Raw genomic sequence first — 20,630 nt, 5'->3', positions numbered from 1 at the left:
ATAGAAAGGCTTGTTGTTGTTGAGTTGCTATGTCTGACTCTTTGTGACCCCATGGGCCGCAGCACACCAGGCTTCCCTGTCCTTCACTGTCTCCTGGAGTTTGCCCAAGTTCATGTCCACTGAATCGCTGATGCCATCCTGCCATCTCATCCTCTGTCACCCTCTGTATGGATACACATATCCACTATCCTTTAGATTCTTTTCCCATATACATCATTGCAAACTGCTGTAAGAGTTTTCTGTGCCATACAGTAGACTGCAATGCTTTATAATGTGATGGGATTGAGAGTTACCTGGGTGTATGCATTTATCAAAACTCGCTGAACACGAAATCTATATCTTGCACTGTGTACACCACGATTTTAAAAATATACCTCAAGGCCTCATTCAGTAAAGCAACCCCCTTGCCCCCTCCAAGATCGTCTTGCACCCCACGTCCCACCCAGGTCAAGTGTCTACAGCACGTAAGCCTTGTTTTTCCCTTCAGCACTTCAGCTGGTTATTTGTCACTGTTGTCTTTCAGCCACCTTTTTGTAAAATGGGGTTTCAGTTTTGTCTTTTTTTTTTTTTTAACACCGGTAAATACTTGCATTCAAGCCAGGAAGGGGAGGCTGAGGTCTGGCCCCCTGCTCTGCTCCTTTGATGCTGTGGGGCCGGCCCCTAGAGTAGACCCACCTCTTTGGGTTCCCTGAGCTTCTTTGCTTGTAGTTTTCTCAGATTTGACCTGTCCATGTCGTGCCGTTCAACCCCCTTCAAGATGCCTCTGGAGGGCAGGGGAGATCTGCCTTCCACTGTGACTGGGCTGTGGGGTTCTGACTACCTTGCTTACAGGCTCATGACTTGATTAATTTGTTGTATTCGAAAACTTGAAATGTAGGAAGCCATTAAGTATCTGTTTCTATTTTTGGAATATTTCTATTACTTACAATTAATTAATAAAAGTGGGTTTAAAAACCTATCCATGAATGGGGGGTGGGAAATATATATATATATATATATATACATTTGCACAGCATTTACAAAAATTGTACTGATACTGAGCTATGAAGCAAGTCTCAACACATTTCAAAATGTTAATATACCGAGGTTATTGTCTGGCCACAATGTCATTAAGCTAGGAATTGACAAAATACCATAACCCGAGCTCCAGAATTCGGAGTTGGTCCCCCACAGCCCGCTCCGTCTGACCCCGGAGTCCCGCCCCCAGCCCGCCCCCAGCACGCCCCGTCCCTCAGAGCCGCGTGTTGGCGCCACCTGGCTGTGGAACCCTCCCAGGACAGGAGGAAAAGAGGTTCCCTCCGGTTCCGCCTCGCGCAGCATAAGAAATATAAAAAGTTTCAGGGAAAAACCTAGCTGGACGTGGGGCGTCCCCCCTCCTCAGAGTCACACTTGCAAGCTGGGGCCGCACACATATTTTAACTCCCTGGGCCTCAGTTTCCCCATTTTTAAACTGGGGAAAAGAGGGTTCAGAAAAAGAGGCCCAAAATTGAGAGATGGGAGAGCCCTTGCTTCTTCAGGTCCTAATCTGCTCTGAGAAAGACCCCAAAACCACCCCTCGGTAAGATTCTGGGAAAACAGGACTGATGATGGCCTGCATTACTCATTAAGTGCCAGGCACAGATTTCACACACTAACGCCTCAAAACACTCCAAACAGGCAGAAGCAATTATTAGTCTCATCTTACAGATGGATGACTGAGGCACAGAGAGGCCAAGTGACTTGCCTAAAGACACACAGCATTATGTGAGGTAGGATTTGACTCTAGGCTGCCTGGAGTCAGAGTCAACGTCTGAATCACGTCCCCTGTTAACTTGTCTTTCACACACCAGCCTAATTCTGATTTACACACCTGCTCTATGCATATCAACTGGTCCAATCCCATCCATTCTCCACTCCCTCCCCCACCCTAAGGCCCCATCACAGATGAGCAATGATAACTAGAGAGAGGTGATGCTTCACACCCAAAGAGCCAAGGACTTCTGGACCATTCTCTCATCCCACTTTCCAACTTCCTCAGCCTGGGTGACCTTGAACTTCTGGGGTGCTACCCTCCCCGCCATCTATCTGCTCCTGTGTGAGATTAATTGTTTACTCTGTACTCTTAGCTCCTTACGCGTATCTGTCTTAGATACTCCTTGTAACACTCTGTGATTTTATCTGATTATTATTAAATAGAATTACCTGGGTTTTAAGGATGAGAAACTGAAAGCACTTACCAGAATTTCCAAAACAGTAAGCCGTGGGGCAGGGGCCTGAGCCCAGGCTGTCTGACTCCAGGGCCAGGACACTGAAATACTACTTTTGACTGGTTCCATAATGAAGGGGGGGGGGGGTTGTGGAGAGATGAAATTAGAGGAGACCCAACACCACATGAGGAGTTCCCTGGGGCATCAAGAGTCCAGTGCCCCTTGGGGAAGGGGACAGGATGCAGGGCCTGTCTCCCTGGTAGAGAGGGTTCAAGAGGAAGCTTGTTGCCTCAGCATATGTGCTCAGTCGTCTCTGACTCTTTGCGACCCCCTTGACTGTACCCCCCTTTGACTGTACCCCGCCAGTCTAAATTCCTCTGTCTATGGAATTTTCCAGGCAAGAATATTGGAGTGAGTTGCCATTTCTTACTCCAGGGGATCTTCCTGATCCAGGAATCGAACCCACGTCTCTCGCATCTCCTGCATTGGCAGCAGATTCTTTACCACTAGTGCCACCTGGGAAGCCCCCTGTTCCCTCGGGGTGGAGGGGAGGAAATCCCAAAGGGGCTCAAACACCAGGCTGAGACGTTTGTTCAGGGGTGATGGGGAGTCGCCCCTGGAAGTGCCGTGAGCAAGGAGGGGGCGGGGTCGGCTCTGCGTGTCTAGAGAGCCCCTCTGAGGCCAACTGCTGAGGGACAGGAGGGGACAGAGTAGAGGATGGGAGGCCAGGGTGGAGGTGGGGGCGAGGTCCAGGAGTAGAGGGGGGCACCTGAGCCAGACCAAGAGGACAGAGCGGAAGGACAGGGGTGGCTGCCACTGGGCTGTAGGGAGTGAGGGGAGGGATGGAGTCGCCTGGCCACATGACTGGGTGGACAGTGGGGGCTCTCCCTGAGACGGGAAACGTGGGAGGAGGGAGAAGGAGAGTTTGGGAAAAGAGAGAAATGAGTTATGACACACTGAGTGGGACAGACCTGGGGCCTCCCCGGGGTGTGTTGGGGGTGCCTCCCAGGAGCGTGGCTGCCCGAGGCTGGAGTATTAGGGTCAGATGGAGAACTCCTTGGTTGGTAGTTGAACCACGGAACTGATGAAAGAGAGACTCCAGGGAGTGTTCCCGGTTAAAAGACTAGGGAGGGACGAGGGCCTCAGTGGAGGTGAAGAACGTCTGGGGAGGTGCCCAGGGCGACATTGATTCCCCACGTCTGACTCGGGCGAGTGGGCGGGGCGAGGGGCGGGCCGTTGATGTCGCCGCGTCGGGGGCGGGGTGAGGCGGGCGCCCTCCCCAGGAGCTTGAGCTCAGGTTAGTAGGAGCCTGGGCGGCGCGCTGGTGCGAGCTCAGAGTCCCATCCGTGTCAGGGAGACGCTCAGAATACGTGCCTGTGAGAGCTAGTGGGAGGGACAGGAACACATGTGGTGGTGATGGAAAACGCTTAGCCTGGCACCTGGGATGCCCTTGCTATGATTACCCCTCGCCACCACCCGGCTAAAGCCGAGGGAGGTGGCTCCAGGGGTGGAGTTGAACAGACAAACTAGGTGGCAGAAGGCAGGATTCATCTTACCCTCCGTGGTGACCTTTGCTGTGATGCCCCTCTCTGGGTCTCAGTCTCACTATGTGTGTGAGTCACTCGGTCGTGTCCGACTCTTGGCGACCCCATGGACTGTAGCCCGCCAGGCTACTCTGTCCATGGAATTCTCCAGGCAAAAATACTGGAGGGGCCATTTCTTCCTCCAGGGGAGCTTTCCAACCCAGGGATCGAACCTGGGTCTCCTGCATTGCAGGCAAATTCTTTACTGTCTGAGCCAGCAGAGAAGCCCCAGTATTGAGGAAGCTGTAATAATACCCACCTCAGGGGGCTGTCAGAACGATAAATGAGATCATGCGAGGCCAACACTCCATAAACAGCGGCGGCTAAACTGCCAAAGCAGTGGCCCACTGTGAGTACAAAGGCTTTGAGCACAAATTTGCCGCAAGAAAAGGAGACAAAGTAGTTCTAGGGTAGATTCCAGACTGGGAATCAAACTACAGACGGGGTCCCAGAACCTCTGAATATGGCAGGGTTCTCGAATGCCTACAGATGTGCAGTTCTAGACTATTTTTCTATCTTGGGTTTGAGGGCAAGAAGAGAAGGGGGCAACAGAGGATGAGATGGTTGGATGGCAGCACTGACTCAATGGACATGAGTTTAAGCAAACTCCAAGAGATGGTGAAGGACAGGGAAGCCTGGCATGCTGCAGTCCATGGGGTCACAAAGAGTCGGACACAACTTAGCAACTGAACAATGACAACAAGCCTTTCTAGTCTAGAATCAGATGGTCTGACATTCTCGAGATTTTGAAGGTCTATGGTTCTAGAATGACTGAGACCTTAGGATTCTGGAATAACTAAGAGCTTGGGGTTCTGGAATGTCTGAAAGACATCTGGGGGGCTTAGATACCATCATTCACCCACATTATCTGTGGGGAACTCAAGGGCTAGGCATTGGCACTAACGTCCTTAACAGTCAGCCCCAATCAGGCAGCCCCTTCCTGTACACATGATGGATTTCCAGAAACATGGAAGAAATATGCCTATAACAGCTCCCATCTTTCGCTGGGTGATCTGAGGTCAGTACCTCCTTCTCCCTGTGCCTCCTCATTAGTTAAACTAGCCATGATAGTCTCGAGACAATTTCCCAGGGTCCTCTATGGTCCTGAGACACTAGAAAACAAATCTAAATTCCCAAAGCTTTGGGTTATCTTAGTGATGATCTCCAGTCTCCAGAAAACCAGAATCCAGATTTCAAGCTCAATAAAGACCATAGGATCCAGAATAGACTCCAGCTTCCCAGTCTCTGAAGTCATGCTCTAGAGTCAGGATCCTAGGAATCTCAGATTCATGGGAAGCCAGGCCCCTGTCTCCCAGTCCAGTCTTTTAAATACACAATACAGATTTGAAAGTCGAGACTTCACATTTCAGAGTCTATCCATGTAACCTCAGAATCTAGACCCACACTCTAGAAATCCAGGCCCCCAAAACTGAAAATCCAAAATTTATCATTCATATTCCAGGCCCCAGGGCCTCGAGTCCTATATTCCAAACACCAGACTTCAGACTCTTAATCTGGACTCTAGTATTCAGAGGCATCAAATCTAGAATCTAAGTCTGAGACCTGGCACTCAAAGGCCAGGGTGCAGGATGCAAATTCCAGACCCGAACTCCAGAAGTCAGACTCCCAAATCCACCCCTGACTCCAGGTCATGAGTGCTTGATTCTAGGCCCCAAACTCAGAATTCAGAATTGGAGATCCAGAATCAAAGATCCAGAATCCAGAATTGGGAGGTTCGGACTCCAAGATCCAGAACTGGGTGTCTAGGTCCAGAATCCAAGATCCAGAACTGAATATCCAGATCCAGAATCCACTGTTCAGAATCCAGAGTAGAGAGTTCAGAATCCAGAATCAGAGGTCCAGAACTTGGGGGATCCCTGTCCAGCTCCAGAGTCCAAGATCCAGAACCCTCATCCAGGCACAGGAAGCTGGGCTCTAGAATCCAGTTTCTACACTCCAGACCCCAAATTCCTGGTTACGTGCTCCGGACTCCTGGCTCTGTATTTTGGTCTCCTCCAATTCTCTGCTCTTGCCCTACTGCCTCCTCTACCCCCACCCCCCAGACAAACTGCCCCTGGGAGGGAAGTTCCTCCTCATAGACTCAGACAAAAACTTCAGCCTCATAAATGCTCATTAGGCCTTGTCCCGCACCCCACCAGCCACCTAGGCGTCCCCGCCTGTAAACTGACTCCCAGCCATTTCCCACCCCACCCTCCCCACTCTCCCAGGACCCGGGTGGAGCTGGGAGCTTATAAATTCAGGCGTTGGGGTGCCAACTCCCTTTCCTCTGGCATCCAAGCTGCCCCAGATGCTGCTGGAGGATCTGGAGGGGGTGAGATCCTTGAGATGGAGGAGAGGGGTTGGAGTGAGGAGGGACACAGGTCTGCGCTGGTCTAGGGGAAACAGGAGGTGCCCAGGTTCCCGGGAGCAGATATGGACTGCCTGGAGGGATTTTCGTGTCAAGGGCACCTGGGGAGGTCCATGTGTTCTTTACCCAGACACCAAGCTGGACCTGAACCAAGAAAATGTCCTGGAGATGTAAGAGGGAGCTGCAGCGGGGAGGTGGGGGAGGGGAGGGGCCGAATCAGAAGGACATCTTCGAAAGCATTTGTACCAGGGCCAGGAACCAAGGTCAGGAGTTATCACCGGAGCAGGTCAGCTCAGCACAATCTCCCTGAGGCCTCCCGTGTGCTAGGCCCCTGGCTGGGCAGTGCGCGGGACGCAGAGAGGTGCTGACCTGAGCATTCCTGGGGATGAAATCAGAGCAGGCACTCTAGGACCCAGAAGAGATACCTGTCTGATATCAGGGTCTCCCAGCTCAGCTGAGGGCTGAGCCTCAGCGGGCAGATATGTATTCCGAAGCTGAAGGGAAGACGGACTTTAAGCCCCAAGCTTGCCCAGCACCATGCAGTGCTGGGCTTCCAGAGTCCAGTCAGGCTGGAACTGCCCTTAGGGAGTTCTGGGTCTGGAAGGGGAGGCAGACACCACTGACTTGGGGGAGGTCAGAAGTGGACCTTGAAGGGAATGGCATACCTGGGAGGAGGAAAAGCCTGAACAGAAGTGTAGAGGCATGACATTGTAAAAAGGGAAAAAATGGAAAAATTGGCTGCCTCTAGGGCCAGGTTATGAGAGACCCAGCCAGTGAGGGTGGAAGGGGAGAAGACACTCAGGTGGTCTGGGACTTTATCCCGGGGGAACTGGGGGTCTGCAAGTGCTGTGAGTGGAAAAGGGAACTGGTCACCTCCAAGCATAGGAGCATTCTGTGTGGGCCATGTGGGAGGACAGGCTGGTGGGGGGTGTGGGACTCAAGTAGAGGGACAGGCTGAGTGAGGGGAAGCCCAGAGGCTGGATAGGAGGCTGGATAGAAGGCTGGTATAGGGTTTGGGGAAAGAATGAATCTTGAGCCAGAGCCCTCGGGCAAGTGGATGGTGTTGGGGTCTGCCAGGCCATGGGGACCCCGGGGAGTCTGACTAGGTGCCTGGAGGAACAGCAGACTCCTGCAAGATGGGGAACCCGAAAGGAAGAGCAAGTTGGGGTGGAGTACAAGGATGCTGAGAAGAGGTGTCTTAAGAAAAAGTGGGATGAGTTTGTGCCTGGAGGGGTCCAGGTGGGGGTGGGAGGGTCCAGCCTCACACCAGCTCACCCTCTCCCCTCCCCAGACTTCAGCAGAGCCCTGGTCCCTCCGTCACGATGTGGCTTCTCCTCACCTTCTCCTTCCTGCTGGCGTCTGCAGGTGAGGTGGGCCCAGGTCGGATCCAAGGGGACCATCTGAGAATCCCTGCCCCCACCCCCACCTCAGCCACCCGCTGACCCCCACCTCCCCGGGGTTTCCACCCTACCCCAAGCGCTGTCGGGGGCCCGGGGCTGCTCCAGAGTCCCCGTGATGATGAGCATGGCCCTTGGAGGACCCAGACCTGAGTTCAGGTTCTGGGGCTGCCTCTTTCTCGCTGTGTGACCTTGAGGAAATTGCTTCCCTTTCTGGTCCTCGCGCGCCTTCTCTAGAAGACAACCTCCCTGTAACAATAACAGCGAGGTTTCCATAGTACGATATAGGTAAAGCTTATGCATGCGTGCGTGCTGAGTTGGGTCCAACTCTGCAACCCCATGGACCGCAGCCCACCAGGCTCCTCTGTCCATGGGATTCTCCAGGCAAGAATGCTGGAGGGGGTTGCCATGCCTTCCTCCGGGGGATCTTCCCGACCCAGGGATCGAACCCGCGTCTTCCTGCATCTCCTGCATTGCAGATGGATTATTTACTGCTGAGCCCCTGGGGAAGCCGCATGGGTGAGCTCTACTGCCCTCATTTGACAGCAGAGGGGGCTGTGACTCAGAGAGGGGTAGCCTCTAGGTCAAGGTGACCCCAAGTGACAGGAGAACTCCAGACCAGGTTCAGCCACCTCCCATGGAGAAATTAAGTGTAACCTGATGCCTCTACTCTGGACAAGCAGAAGGTGGACTGTAATTAACCTCTCCCCACATGACCCTCACTCCTGGGGGCCCCTCAGACCTCCCCCTAACCCCGCTGCCAGCCTCCCCTCTGGCGCTCTCCACGCTCCCTCCTTTCTGCCCCCACCCCATCCCCCCACCTGCCTGCTGCACCCGACTGGGGCCTCCACCCTCCTCCAGCTTTGACTGGCCAGGTGCAGCCTCGGTGCCCAGCTGTTCAGCCCGCACCCTCCGACCTTCTCCGTAGGACAACCCCACCCTTCCCGTGTTAAGCCCCTTGTCCACCACATCCGCGTTCTCCCCCCGCCCCCAGCCTGGCCAGGGCCCTTGGCCCAGTTCCTGACCCCGGAGCTGGGTAGCGTGTGGTCATTTGGTATGGCTGTGTGAAGCCCGCCCCGGTGTGCGTCTCTGTGTACCTAGGGAGCTGTCACCTTGAGGGGACGTATCCCATTGCCCGGTGCAGGGGGTCATGATCTTGACCCTTCCCTGCTCATGTACTTGCGCACAGTGCAGTGTGGGTGGGGGGAGTGTGTGTGTGTGCACGGGTTACCCTCTGTGTCTACATCCCGACCACACGTGTGAACCCGGTCCCCAACTGTGAAACGCAGTTAGTGACCTTGAACACCAAGGCAATGACTTGAAGGCTGATCTAGAGATGGATAAATGTGTCCTGCCCCGGCTGCCTGTGTCTCCAGCAATGTGTCTTTGACCTTGAATGCCACCTCTGTGTTCCATGTCTCCCGGGGTCTGATCTAGTGGGTTCACATCTGAATTCTGGCCCTCTGGGTCGGTTCTATAACTCTGAATCTCCACAAAGTGACTTGGGAAGGAATCACAGTTTTGACCTTGACCATCTTTATGTGAATTTGCACATATGTCTGGCTTCCTTGGCTAAATTTGTGTTGATGACTTAAACATCCATGTGTGCCTATATAAGTAAATCTATATGTCCTTTAGCTTCCCTGGTGGCTCAGTGATTAAAGCGTCTGCCTGCAATGTGGGAGACCCCGGTTCGATCCCTGGGTCGGGAAGATCCCCTGGAGAAGGAAATGGCAACCCACTCCAGTATTCTTGCCTGGAGAATCCCATGGAGGAAGGAGCCTGGTGGGCTACAGTCCACAGGGTCGCAAAGAGTCGGACACGACTGAGCTACTTCACTTCAATATTTATTAAGCAATTACAATGTGCCCCAGGCATCATACACACCCTTTCTCTTTCTCTCTCTTGCTCTCTCTCCCACTTAATTCTTAGAACAATCCCATTTTACAGATGAGGAAATAGAGGTACAGAGAGGTTAATTTGCTCAAAGGCTTACAGATAATATGTTTGAATACAGGAGTTTTTACTCTATCATTTCAGATTTAACCACTACACTATAGACTCATGTTGGTGACCAGTCTTTGGGAACCTGAGTGTGTATTGGTGCCTCTTCCTGTGGACCCTTACTAAAAATTTCATTTTGTTGTTGAGACCCCATGTGCAAGTATGCAAGCCTGTGACCTTGTATATGCAGATCCACACAGGAGACTTGATCTGAGCTTCTATGTCCAAATCTGTGTCTGTAAATGTGTGTGTATGCACACACGTACATACACATGCTGGCATCCTAACTATCCCTATTCACATACACACATGGAGTTCTGTGCTGTGATTCTTAGAGCTGCAACCCACATATGTGCAAATGAATTTCAGCTTAAAGTGTTGGCAATATCAGTTCCTACGTTTAGAAAACTCACTGTGTCCCTATGTTTGCCCATGACCTTGTGTGGCCACATCTGTGTCCTTGTAAGACACTGCGTTTGGCTGAGATGTCCAGACTCTGGAGCCAAGACTTGTGTCATACATATTGAGCGGCCACATCTTTTTGATGGCTGTGACAGCTCAATCGGTGACCTTGAATGGCTGGTTCCAAGTGACCATCTGTCTGGACCTGAATCTATCATTCTTGTCTCCACTTCCTCTCACAGACGGCTTCCTGCCCTCTTGTCCTCTCCCTGTCCTCGCTCCCAGAGTCCTGTATCAAATGGGTGGGGGCTAAGGGCAGGGACACGGTTCTGGAGGGAACAAGCAGCAGCTGGAGCCTCCCCTGGCTGTCCAGTGGTTAAGACTGTGCTTCCACGGCAGGGGACCCTGGTTCAAGCCCTGGTGGGGAAACCAAGATCCCGCATGCCATGTGGCATGGCCAAAAAAAACCCCATTTTTTGGTTTAAAGTAGCTGTTGTAAAAGCTAGAGAGAAAGTTGTGCTAAAAAATCAATAGCAGGGGCTAAAACAAAGGCAGTGAACTTCCTTAGCGGTCCAGTGGTTAAGATCTGGGGCTTCCGCTGCAGGGGCCACGGATTGGCCCCTGGTTGGGGAAATTCTGCATGCCACTGGCCGAAACAACAACAAAGACGACAACAGGGACATCTTAAGAATTTGGGGGAAGGCAATATCTGGAAAATGTGTGGTGAGGGCAGGGTGGAAGGAAGGTGCAGGGTGCAAGGGAAAGGGCTCTTTCCTCAGGGATCGCCTCTCTCTCCTTTCTCAGTGGCCCAGGACGACAGTGACAAGGTGTGGAGGGGTGAGGAGTGTGTGCCCCACTGCCAGCCATGGCAGGTGGCCCTCTTTGAGCATGGACGCTTCACCGGCGGTGCTTCCCTCATCTCGCCGCAATGGTGCTGCCTGCAGCCCACTGCCAAACCCGGTATGAAAGCTTAGGGTCCTGAGGTGGCGTGGTGGGAGGGTCTAGGAATCTGAGAATCGTAGATTTTGATTTGAGGGAGAAAAAAAAAAAACAGCTGAAACCGGGGGATTGAGTTCCAGGTGTGTGTGTGACTTTGGCACCTTGGTCTCTGAGGGGCAGGGGTTGGAACTATTGGCTCCAGGGCCCTGGAGAAAGGGTAACAGGATCTCCAGATTCCCAAAGGGTCTCGGGACCCCGAGTTACCCGCCCTTTGATATTTCTGTCCTCTCCTCACTCCGCTTGCTGGTAACCGTTCGCCTGCCCGCACAGCTTCCTGAGAGTGCGCTTGGGCGAACACAATCTGCGCAAGCGCGATGGCCCGGAGCAACTGCGGACTGTTTCTCGCATCATCCCACATCCGCGATACGAAGCGCGGAACCACCGCCACGACTTGATGTTACTGCGTCTAACACGACCCGTGCGTGTCACCGCCGAAGTGCGCCCGGTCCCGCTGCCCGCGCGCTGCCCCCAGGCCGGCGAGGCCTGCGTGGTGTCCGGCTGGGGCCTGGGGGCTAACAAGGAGCCTGGGGCCACAGGGAGCCCCGAGTCACAAGGTGCGTGCGTAAAAGGATGGAACTTGTTGTCGGGCCTCCCTCGAGGACCTTATTCTCCAGGGCTCTCAGGCGGAGGGGACAAGGGCCTGAAATTTTACAGATTCGCTCCAACTCTACTGTCCTCTGCAGTGAGACTCCCGGATACGTTGCACTGTGCCAACATCAGCATTATCTCCACCGCGTCTTGTAACAAGGACTATGCAGGGCGCCTGATGGACACCATGGTGTGTGCGGGCGTGGAGGGCGGAGGCACCGACTCCTGTGAGGTCAGAGCTGACAGGCAGCCACGGAAGGAAGGGAAGGGGCGGGGAAACAGGTTTGGGAGTTGGAACAGGGGGCCGGGTTTTGCTTGCTGTGGGCCAGGGAAGATGCTGAGGATAGGTTTGAGGAAGGGAGAATGAAGGGCCCTTAGGATGGAGGTGAGGTGGGGGATGGGCTTAGAGAGGTGATGGGTTTGGGTTGTGTTTGGGGTGGATGATGTGGTTTGGGCTGGCCGTTGAGGATGGGTATGAGTTTGGCTTGTTTTCAGATGGGAGATATATCGAGGTTGAATGGAGGATGGAGATGAATTTTGTTTGGGATGCAAAAGACGGGAAGATTGGGGCTGAGTTGTGTTGCAAGTGAGGATGGACGTGGGTTAGGTTAGATTTTGAATGGCAAAAGTGCGAGGTTGGGTTGGGTTGCTGGGTGGGGGGTGCAGTTGGACATGGGTTGTATTGAGCTGTGTTGGGTTGAGGTTAGGTTCGATTGGTTTGGATTAAATTGAGTCCTCCAGAGTTGAGCTGGGATGGGTTTGCATGGGGGTGGAGGTGGATTGGGTTTTGTTTGAGATTCTGAATGGTGGTGAAGATGGGAATGGGTTCCCATGCAAGCTTCCCATTCTTCCCACAGGGCGACTCTGGAGGACCTTTGGTCTGTGGGGGTGTACTGCAGGGCACTGTGTCCTGGGGCGATGTCCCCTGTGACACGACCACCAAGCCCGGTGTCTATACCAAAGTCTGCAGCTACTTGGAGTGGCTCAAGGAAACCATGAAGAGGAACTGACCATTTGGGCCTACTACCTGTGTCCCAGCAGCCCCATCCTGACCTGGAACAGGACTGGGCCATCCCCCCAAGACCCGGTCCAAGGCCCAGAGGTTAGCTGTGGACTTGCCTGTCTGAGACCAGAGCCGGTGCTCATGGTCACCTGTTTGATACCAAGATAACAGAAAACACTGAAACAAGCTTCTCTGTGGAAGTTTCTGCAACTTACTTCTGGGGATTAAGGGAAAGAGGGGCAAGAGACTGGGAGGGGAAACCAGAGCCACCCAATCCTGGTCCTTTTCACCAGCTGCCCTGATCTTTAGGCGAGAAGAAACGACATGAAGCAGGGCCCTCTCTGTTCATTCAGCACGTTTTGATCTTGAGCCAAAGATCCCACCTCAGTCAGCCTGGCTTTCCCCATCTCATGTTGCTGTCCTTAGAAATAAATGACGTGATTCATAGGGACTGATCTGAATAGTCCCTGGCACTGAGAAAAGATTCTGTATTTCCGGACCCCAGTGAAAGGACGCAGTACACACTAGATAGTCGAGAATGACTTCCTTTTCTTCAAGATTGAGTTCTGGGCTTCCTGGTAGCCACGGCAAAAAGGCAAAGACTCTCCTTTCTGTAGGCAGGTTCCTGACATGCAGCAGAGGTTGGGCCCCCATGAGCTGCTTTGAATCTAGTTCCTGACCCCCCAAATGTGATTTTTTTCCCAAGGTCACTGAATGTTGGAGCACATGAACCTGCCTCCTGATACCTAAATATTTTATGGAGAGGAGGGTGGGTTGGAATTTGTGGAGAAGATCTCTTGACCCTGGAAGGCAGGTATTCCAGGATCTCTGGGATTTTGGAGGACATGACTGAGCATTCAGACTTGGGAAACCAGGAGGAGGTGGATAATGGGACCCTCCCATTGTCTGGGGCGGGGGACATTAGATTTTGAGATGCCGGGAAATTCACTCTGGAAACCATTGAAATGTCATATTTCTGCATCTGGAGATGCCAGGATTTGGTGATGGGTACCTAAGACTTTATTATGAAAGGAACAGTAGATGTAGGGACCTGGATTCCAAACCTGGGAATGCAAGAGTCAGGGCCTTCTGAAAGCCCAGACTTACATTTCAGAAGGTTGCTGGGAGCTGAGAAATTGGCATCTTTGGCTCCAAGAGGTTCGGGGAGAAAGGAATCAGAACCCCACTGCTGGTATTTGAGGGTGCATTGGGTCTTGGGGGTACATAGCCTTATGTGGGGTTAAGGTATCTGGGGCTTGGTAGTGGAAGTCAGTGGTTCCTCCACCATCCTGTTCCTGCCCCCACTCACCCCTCTCCCCCTCTGCTCACCAACTCTGGCCTCATGGGCAAGCTCCAGGCCCTGCTCCGGCTGGCTTCTGGCCGCAGGAATGCTTCCAGCGCGATTGAGGGCCTGCAGAAGAACAGGTGCTCAGTGTCCCGTCTGTTCCACAGCTCTTGGGGTGGGAGAAGGTTGTCCAGGCCCCAGGAAGCAGGGGCAGGGCTTGAGCCAGCATCTGGGTGCCAGCAGGGCAGGGGTGGAGCCCTGGGGAGGGGGAGGAGGGCTTTAAAAGCCTCCTTTGGCGAGGCTCCCCAGCTACAAGCTCAGCGCCTGCCTGCCCCTGGACACCATGTGGTTCCCGGTTCTGTGCCTTGCCCTGTCCCTGGCAGGGACCGGTGAGACAGTGGGGAAGATGGGGGAGGGTGGGGTTGGGCCCTGATTCTCCGGCTGTCCCCGCCATCCCTGCTCCGTAACTCCTTCCCCTCCCACCTGGCACCTCAGCCTTAACCCCTCCAACCCCGTCCAGCCCAGACCAGGATACCAGGCTCTTTCTTATCTCTCCCAGCCGCACCCTAAAATCCAACCTGTCACTCCTCACTGTCACCTTGCTCCCACCAGGTCCTTCCTCCCTCCTGGGAAACAAGCAGGGTTTCGTCCTCTTCCCCACTCAGATCCCTGCCCCCGTTCACTTTATGGGGTGGATCCCCATCCATGTCTGTCTGTCTCTTCCAAGGAGCACCCCAACCCCATCGGACGCTGGGACCCCAAGTCCCCGCTGCTCTCCCTAGTTCTCTATGGCCAGATGGTCTGGCTCTTGAACTCCCAAGTCCTACCACACCCTGGCGATTCTCCCCATCCAGCTGTCAGCTCTCAACTGGCTCCTCCAGTCTTGCCATCTGATGCCCCCTAAGCCCCTCAAGATCCCCGAATTCCAACTAGACACTGATGCTTCTTCGAAAACAGACTTTCTGGTCTGCCATGGGTGATCAGGTGGGCCTTCCATCTGGTGTGGGGGGTTTTGGAAGTGTCTCTTCCTCTCCTCTTTGTTCCAGAACCTCCATCCCATACCCCCAGCCTTCTCCCCACCAGGAAAAATATCCGGAACGCACAACCACGTGCCCCTTTCCATGTGGGATTCTCATCCTCCCCACGCGCCAGCTGTTCTCCAGCTGAACTCCTCCCACCCAGCTCTGGTTTCCTGGGACCCCCTGCCACCTCTTCAAGATCCCAACATACACCTTCTCAGCCCAGCTGTCCTGTCCCAAGATACCTCAACATCTGATTCTAAAACCTCCCCCATCAAGTGAGTTCTGTGTCCCCACAGCTGCTTGGCCCCTGGCATGCCTTCCCCTTCACTTCTGTTCTGGCCCTGCCCCCAGGAGAACCCCAGGTCCCCAGACCCTGAGCCCCATCCCCACGAGAATCACCTGAATCCAGAATGACCACCATTCCACCTTCCCTCCTCCCGAGCTCCCTCCCAATCTGACCCCAACCTGGTTCCAGAGCTCTAACTCCTCTTAGATTGTCATTCCTGGATTGCAGGACTCTGACCCTCACGGGACTCCTTTCCCAGCCTAATCCTTTCATTTGCTCTTTGATCCAGAACCCCAGATTCTCCCATATCTCCCGGCCCCAATCCAGGAGTCCCCAGATCCCCCGGATGCTCTTCTTGGCCCCTCTAATCTGAATCTGCAAATCTGCATTCTTTCCAGAGCACCTGACAGTCAGCCCAGGAGCCCTTTCATCCTCCAAAGCCTTCCTCCCACAGCCTCGGGCTCAGCCTCCTGGGGCCTTTAACCCTCGGTTTCCCCTCCCAGAGCCCAGAGCCTCTCGTCCTCCGCTCCAAGAAGCCAGGCCATCCAACCCCCACACCAGATGCCTGCTGCACACGTTGTCTTGTCATTCCCTCCCCAATCCCCAGGGTCAGCTCTGTGCTCTGCAGTCTCCACCCCCAGGATCAGCCTCCAACACCACCCCACCACCCCAGCGATGGTCCCCAGCATTCCAGGCCCTTCGCACAGCCCCTGGCCCATGTCCTCAGGCCGCCCCCCAGCTCTGGTCAGGCACTCCCATGGCCCTGCAATCCCACAGCCCACTGCCTTGCCCCCCTCCCCACCTGACCCGGAGCACCTCCTCTGCAGGCGCTGTGCCCCCCATTCAGTCCCGGATCGTCGGAGGCCAGGAGTGTGAGAAGCATTCCCAGCCCTGGCAGGTGGCTATATACCACTTCAGCACCTTCCAGTGTGGGGGCGTCCTGGTGGCCCCCCAGTGGGTGCTCACAGCCGCTCACTGCAAGAGCGAGTGAGTAGGGGCAGGGGGTCTGGAGGGGGCCCCGTGCACACAGGATTAAGCGGCCAGCACTGACCCTCGGGTGGGCTTCCCTGGTGGCTCAGACAGGAAAGAGTCTGCCTGCAATGCCAGAGGTCTGGGTTCCATCCCTGGGTCAGGAAGATCCCCTGGAGAAGGGAATGGCAACCCGCTCCAGTATTCCTTCCTGGAGAACTCCATGGACAGAGGAGCCTGGCAGGCTACAGTCCTCGAGGTCGCAAAGGGTTGGACATGACTGAGCAACTAACACACACACACACACGTGCGTGCACGCGCAGGCACTGTCCCCTCGGATAACCTCAGGGGAGGCTGGGGGCCTCAAGCAGAGACAGGGGTTGGAGGGGGTTGTGGTCCAGGGTCACAAGACAAGAGAGGCAGGGCTGGGACTGGATGACCCCAGGGAAGCCTGCTCCACGGTTGCCTGGCTCTCTCGAGTCAGTCCTCCTAACTGTCCCTCTGTCTTTCTACGTCTCCCTCTGTCCTGTCAGTCTCTCACTAACTGGTTCTGTGCGTCTGTGACGACGATTTAGGTCTATCTCCCTCTCTCTTTTGTCTTTGTCTCTGTCTCTCTCCCTGTCTCTGTCCATCTCAAGGTCTCTGCTACCATCTTTATCACCTATGTGTCACCCTCCATCTCTCTGCCCTGCCCCCATCTCTCTGTCTCTGTCTCTGTCTCTGTCTCCGTCTCTCTCTGTCTCTCTGTCTGTCTCTGTCTGTCTGTCTGTCTCTCTCTCAGTCCCTCTTCCATCACTACTGAGCACGCCTTCTCCCCAGAGAAGCGGAAGAGACTGTCCCCATCCGTGCATAGAGGGGTGGCTCTAAGGGGACACAGAGAAGGGCTGGTGTCAGCTTGAGCTGGGGAGGCGAGGGCAGGGGAGGGAAGGAGGAAGAAGAAGAGGGAGGGAGGGAGCTGGGGCAGGGAGGGGACGCAGACCTTGGGCCGGGGGCCAGGCCACCTGCTCTCTGGGGAACCAGCCCCGGAGCCTCCGCCGCAGCTGAGCTGGTCCCAGGCCCCGCCCCCTCTCCCTTTTCCCTGTTAAACTCTTACCCGCTCGCCTCCCCTGCCTGTTCCTCATTCTCTCCTTCCCACCTCCTGTGGACCCGTTTTCGCTCTCCTTGCTCCTTCCATCTTTGCCCTCCCTTCCTCTTTTTGTTTTGGCCTATTTCTCACCGTCTCCGTCTCTTCCTTATCTCCGGAGTGCTCTGTCTCTCCCCCTTCTTTCCCATCCCCTCTACTGTTCCAAGCTCTTTTTCACTCGGTTTCTTTGTCTCTGTCTGTGACATTGTCACATTCTCTTATTCTTGCGCTCACTGTTCTCTGTCTTCTGTGACTCTATCTTTCCTGTCTCTCTCTCTTTCACCCCCTTTCCTGTTTCTCTTTGGACCCCTCCTCATGTTCTCCTGCTCCGTCTCCCTTTCCTCCCCCATTGCTTGCTTGTCAGTCCTGTCTGACCCTTTGGGACCCCATGGACTGCAGCCACCAGGCTCCTCTGTCCGTGGAATTCTCCAGGCAAGAATACTAGAATGGGTGGCCATTCCCTTCTCCAGGGGATCTTCCCCATCTAGGGATTGAACCCGGGTCTCCCGCATTGCAGGCAGGTTCTTTGACCGTCTGAGCCACCAGGGAAGCCCTTCCTCCCCCACCCCCACCCCCACTCTCAAGGTCTCCATCCTCTCCTTCCCCTAGAAATTACCAGGTCTGGCTAGGTCGCCACAACCTGTTTGAGGACGAAGACACGGCCCAGTTCGCCAGTGTCAGTGAGGACTTCCCAAATCCGGGATTCAACCTGAGCCTCCTGGAAAACCACACCCGCCAGCCAGGAGAGGACTACAGCCACGACCTCATGCTGCTCCGTCTGCAGGAGCCCGTCCAGCTCACACAGGACGTGCAGGTCCTGGGTCTGCCCACCAAGGAACCCCAACTGGGGACCACCTGCTACGCCTCCGGCTGGGGCAGCGTCAAGCCAGACGAGTGTATGCCGGCGTCCAGACGGTGCACCATGGAACCCGGGCACCGGGGTGTGCGGGAGGAGGGGCCCGGGGACCTGAACTCGAGAGTCTGAGGGAGGAGGGCTGAGGGTGTGGGGTCTGGCCGCAGCCGCGTCTCTCCCTGGCCCGCAGTCTCTTACCCAGACGATCTCCAGTGTGTGGACCTCACCCTCCTACCCAATGAGAAGTGTGCCACAGCCCACCCCCAGGAGGTGACAGACTGCATGCTATGTGCTGGACACCTGGAGGGCGGCAAGGACACCTGCGTGGTGAGCCAGCCTGCCCCCCCCCCACCCCCAGCCTCCGGGCCTTGAAGTGCTGGGGGCGGGGGCTCAGATTCTGCGCTGGGGTTCAGAGCTAAGCAGGCAACCGTCTCCATCGCTTCGCAGCTGTAGCTTGCTACCCCCTTTCCTTCCTGTAGCCCCAACCTCCACACACATCAGAGTTCACGCGTTCCTCCCTCTGACACACATTTCCGGTCCAGTCAGAGAAAGCCTGGGGAGAGGTGAGCTTGAGGGTGGGCGGGTCCTGTAGGGTCCTGCTCCTCCTCCGCACTGACCTGCCTTGCCGGGACCATCTTGCTCCTGAATCCTGAATCCTGCAGGCACTGGACCCTGAGACTCCCTCCCCATCGGCAGGGCCCTCTGTCGGAATCCGCGCTGATGTTTGTTCTTAAGGGAGTGGGCTCTGGAGACAACTATCTCTTTCTCCAGAGATGGGGAGTTACTGTCTGGATCTGTGCACTCGCGTCTAAGTGCTAGAGCTCACCAGGCAAAACCCTCCAGTCTTTGCTAACCTCTCTCACACTCTCCCCTCCCCCTTTGTGCTGTAGGGTGACTCAGGGGGCCCGCTGATCTGCGAGGGTATGTTGCAAGGAATCACGTCATGGGGCCACGTCCCGTGTGGCACTCCCAATAAGCCCTCCGTCTACACCAAAGTGATTTTGTATCTGGACTGGATCAATCAGACCATGACTGACAACCCCTGAATGCCCCCGCCCTGTCCTTTACCCCTAGTAAAATCAAATATGCATCAAATTCGCATCAAGTCCTGGTGTCGTTCTGGCTTCCAGACGCTGGACACCTGGGAACTCGGGAACCATCCGGCCCGGACTAGAGCCTCTCCAGCCCTCCCGGACTCTTAGCGGGAGATTTGCAGTTATGAGCAGCAGGGAAAGGAAGGGTCAGAGGCAGGTGTAGACAGAAAGGCTCAGGCCCCAAAGGGCAAGGCAAGGACTCTGAGCCCCACTCTTCGTTGGAGGGAGAGCAGGAAACGGAGGCTCAGGCTCTGAGAGAAGGAACCCACGTTAATGGCTGGGAAAGCCAGGAACGTGAAGGACGGTGGAAATATAATTGCAAGCCACGCCCCCCGGGGGTAGGGCCTGTTCCACCGTTGAGCGGGGCGACATCCAAGGCTGGGCAGTGTCATGTCTGTCCGGGGGGCCAGACTGGACGTTCTGGGGCGGTGCTGGCCCTCGGAGGGGTAGGAATGCCTATAATGGCGTGAGGCTTCAGGCCCCCGCCAGTGAGAGCTAGACACCTGGGGGCGGGGCCTCACCAGGCTCAGGGGCGGGGCCACACCGCTCTGGCCACGCGCGGGCGCTGAACGCGAGTGGGCACCGTCGGACTTCCGGGGTGGGGGCAGGGAGAGACACGCTGGGCGGGAAGGCCAAGGTGAAAGGGGTGGCCTGGCATCAGTGTCCTGAGAAGCTCGGGTGCAGTTGGCTTCGAGAGGCTTGGACGGGGCTGGCGGTGGTGGGGGGCCGGGGGCAGGCTCTTAAACGGACAGGTCCTCGTTGTGCTTGGAGCCTGCGTCCAACGACGGCGGCGGTTCGGATAAGGACTTCCGGGTGTTCTGCAGCGAGGCCCACCGGCGGTAGCTCATCCGCCGTTCCATGGAGGGCGTCCCTTTGCCCCACATGCCCATGTAGTTTAAGTAGCTCAGGATTCCTGGGGGCGGGAGTGGAGGTGCTAGATGGCCCCCTAGGCCCCGGCCCGTCCCTGTAGGCTGACCTCCCATGGGGTCCACCCCAATCCTGTCCGCCCTGCCTGGTACGCTCGCCCCTGGCCCCACCCCCTGCCCTGCCGAGACCCCGCCCTCACCGGCCCACAGCATCAAGGCTCCGGCACCCCAGCTCAGGTAGGTGGTCACCAGGTAGGATACCTGTGGCCTCGGTTGGAGCATCTCGCAGTTGGCTATAAAGAGCGTCAGGCTGAGGAGAATCAGGAGCCCTGCACTGAGATGGGGCCAGAGATGGACACGAGGCTGGACAGGGACCCAGAGACCTCCAGAAAGAGAAGCGAGCCAGAGACATCCTCTCCTACCCTGCCTGACTAGCGTGCCTGTGCGCGCGGACACACACACACACACACACGCACACACACACACACGCACACACACACACACACACACGCACGCACGCGCACACACACACACACACACACACACACACACGCGCGACAGAAAGATACCAGGAGCGGGGAAACAGGAAGAGAGTGAGGGAT

The 20,630-nt window shown here is 55.4% G+C and overlaps 2 protein-coding genes across 2 annotated transcripts; both read left to right on the top strand.

The window, feature by feature from the left end:
- Positions 7,460-12,977, top strand: KLK15 (kallikrein related peptidase 15). Its single transcript, XM_018062895.1, is given in 6 exon segments — positions 7,460-7,507; positions 10,753-10,870; positions 10,873-10,900; positions 11,210-11,493; positions 11,623-11,759; positions 12,385-12,977. Coding segments are annotated over 6 exon segments (768 nt in total). The 3' UTR covers positions 12,538-12,977.
- On the top strand, positions 14,125-19,163 carry LOC102177186 (kallikrein-1). The gene is made up of 5 exons (XM_018062885.1): positions 14,125-14,204; positions 15,951-16,110; positions 17,825-18,111; positions 18,259-18,395; positions 18,959-19,163. The coding sequence occupies exons 1-5, from the start codon at positions 14,159-14,161 to the stop codon at positions 19,112-19,114; spliced, it is 786 nt and encodes a 261-aa protein (XP_017918374.1). The 5' UTR covers positions 14,125-14,158; the 3' UTR covers positions 19,115-19,163.

The sequence above is a fragment of the Capra hircus genome, chromosome 18, assembly GCF_001704415.2.
Source record: "Capra hircus breed San Clemente chromosome 18, ASM170441v1, whole genome shotgun sequence".
Lineage (NCBI taxonomy): Eukaryota > Metazoa > Chordata > Mammalia > Artiodactyla > Bovidae > Capra > Capra hircus.
The sequence above is the reverse complement of the archived record's forward strand: the minus strand, read 5'-3'. Positions and strand labels throughout refer to the sequence as shown.

Excerpts from the sequence above, each read along its gene's own strand:
- LOC102177186 (XM_018062885.1), top strand. The coding sequence starts at position 14,159 with ATGTGGTTCCCGGTTCTGTGCCTTGCCCTGTCCCTGGCAGGGACCG. Across the intron at positions 18,112-18,258 it reads CAGCGTCAAGCCAGACGAGT|TCTCTTACCCAGACGATCTC; the intron begins GTATGCCGGCGT and ends CCTGGCCCGCAG. Across the intron at positions 18,396-18,958 it reads GCGGCAAGGACACCTGCGTG|GGTGACTCAGGGGGCCCGCT; the intron begins GTGAGCCAGCCT and ends TTTGTGCTGTAG.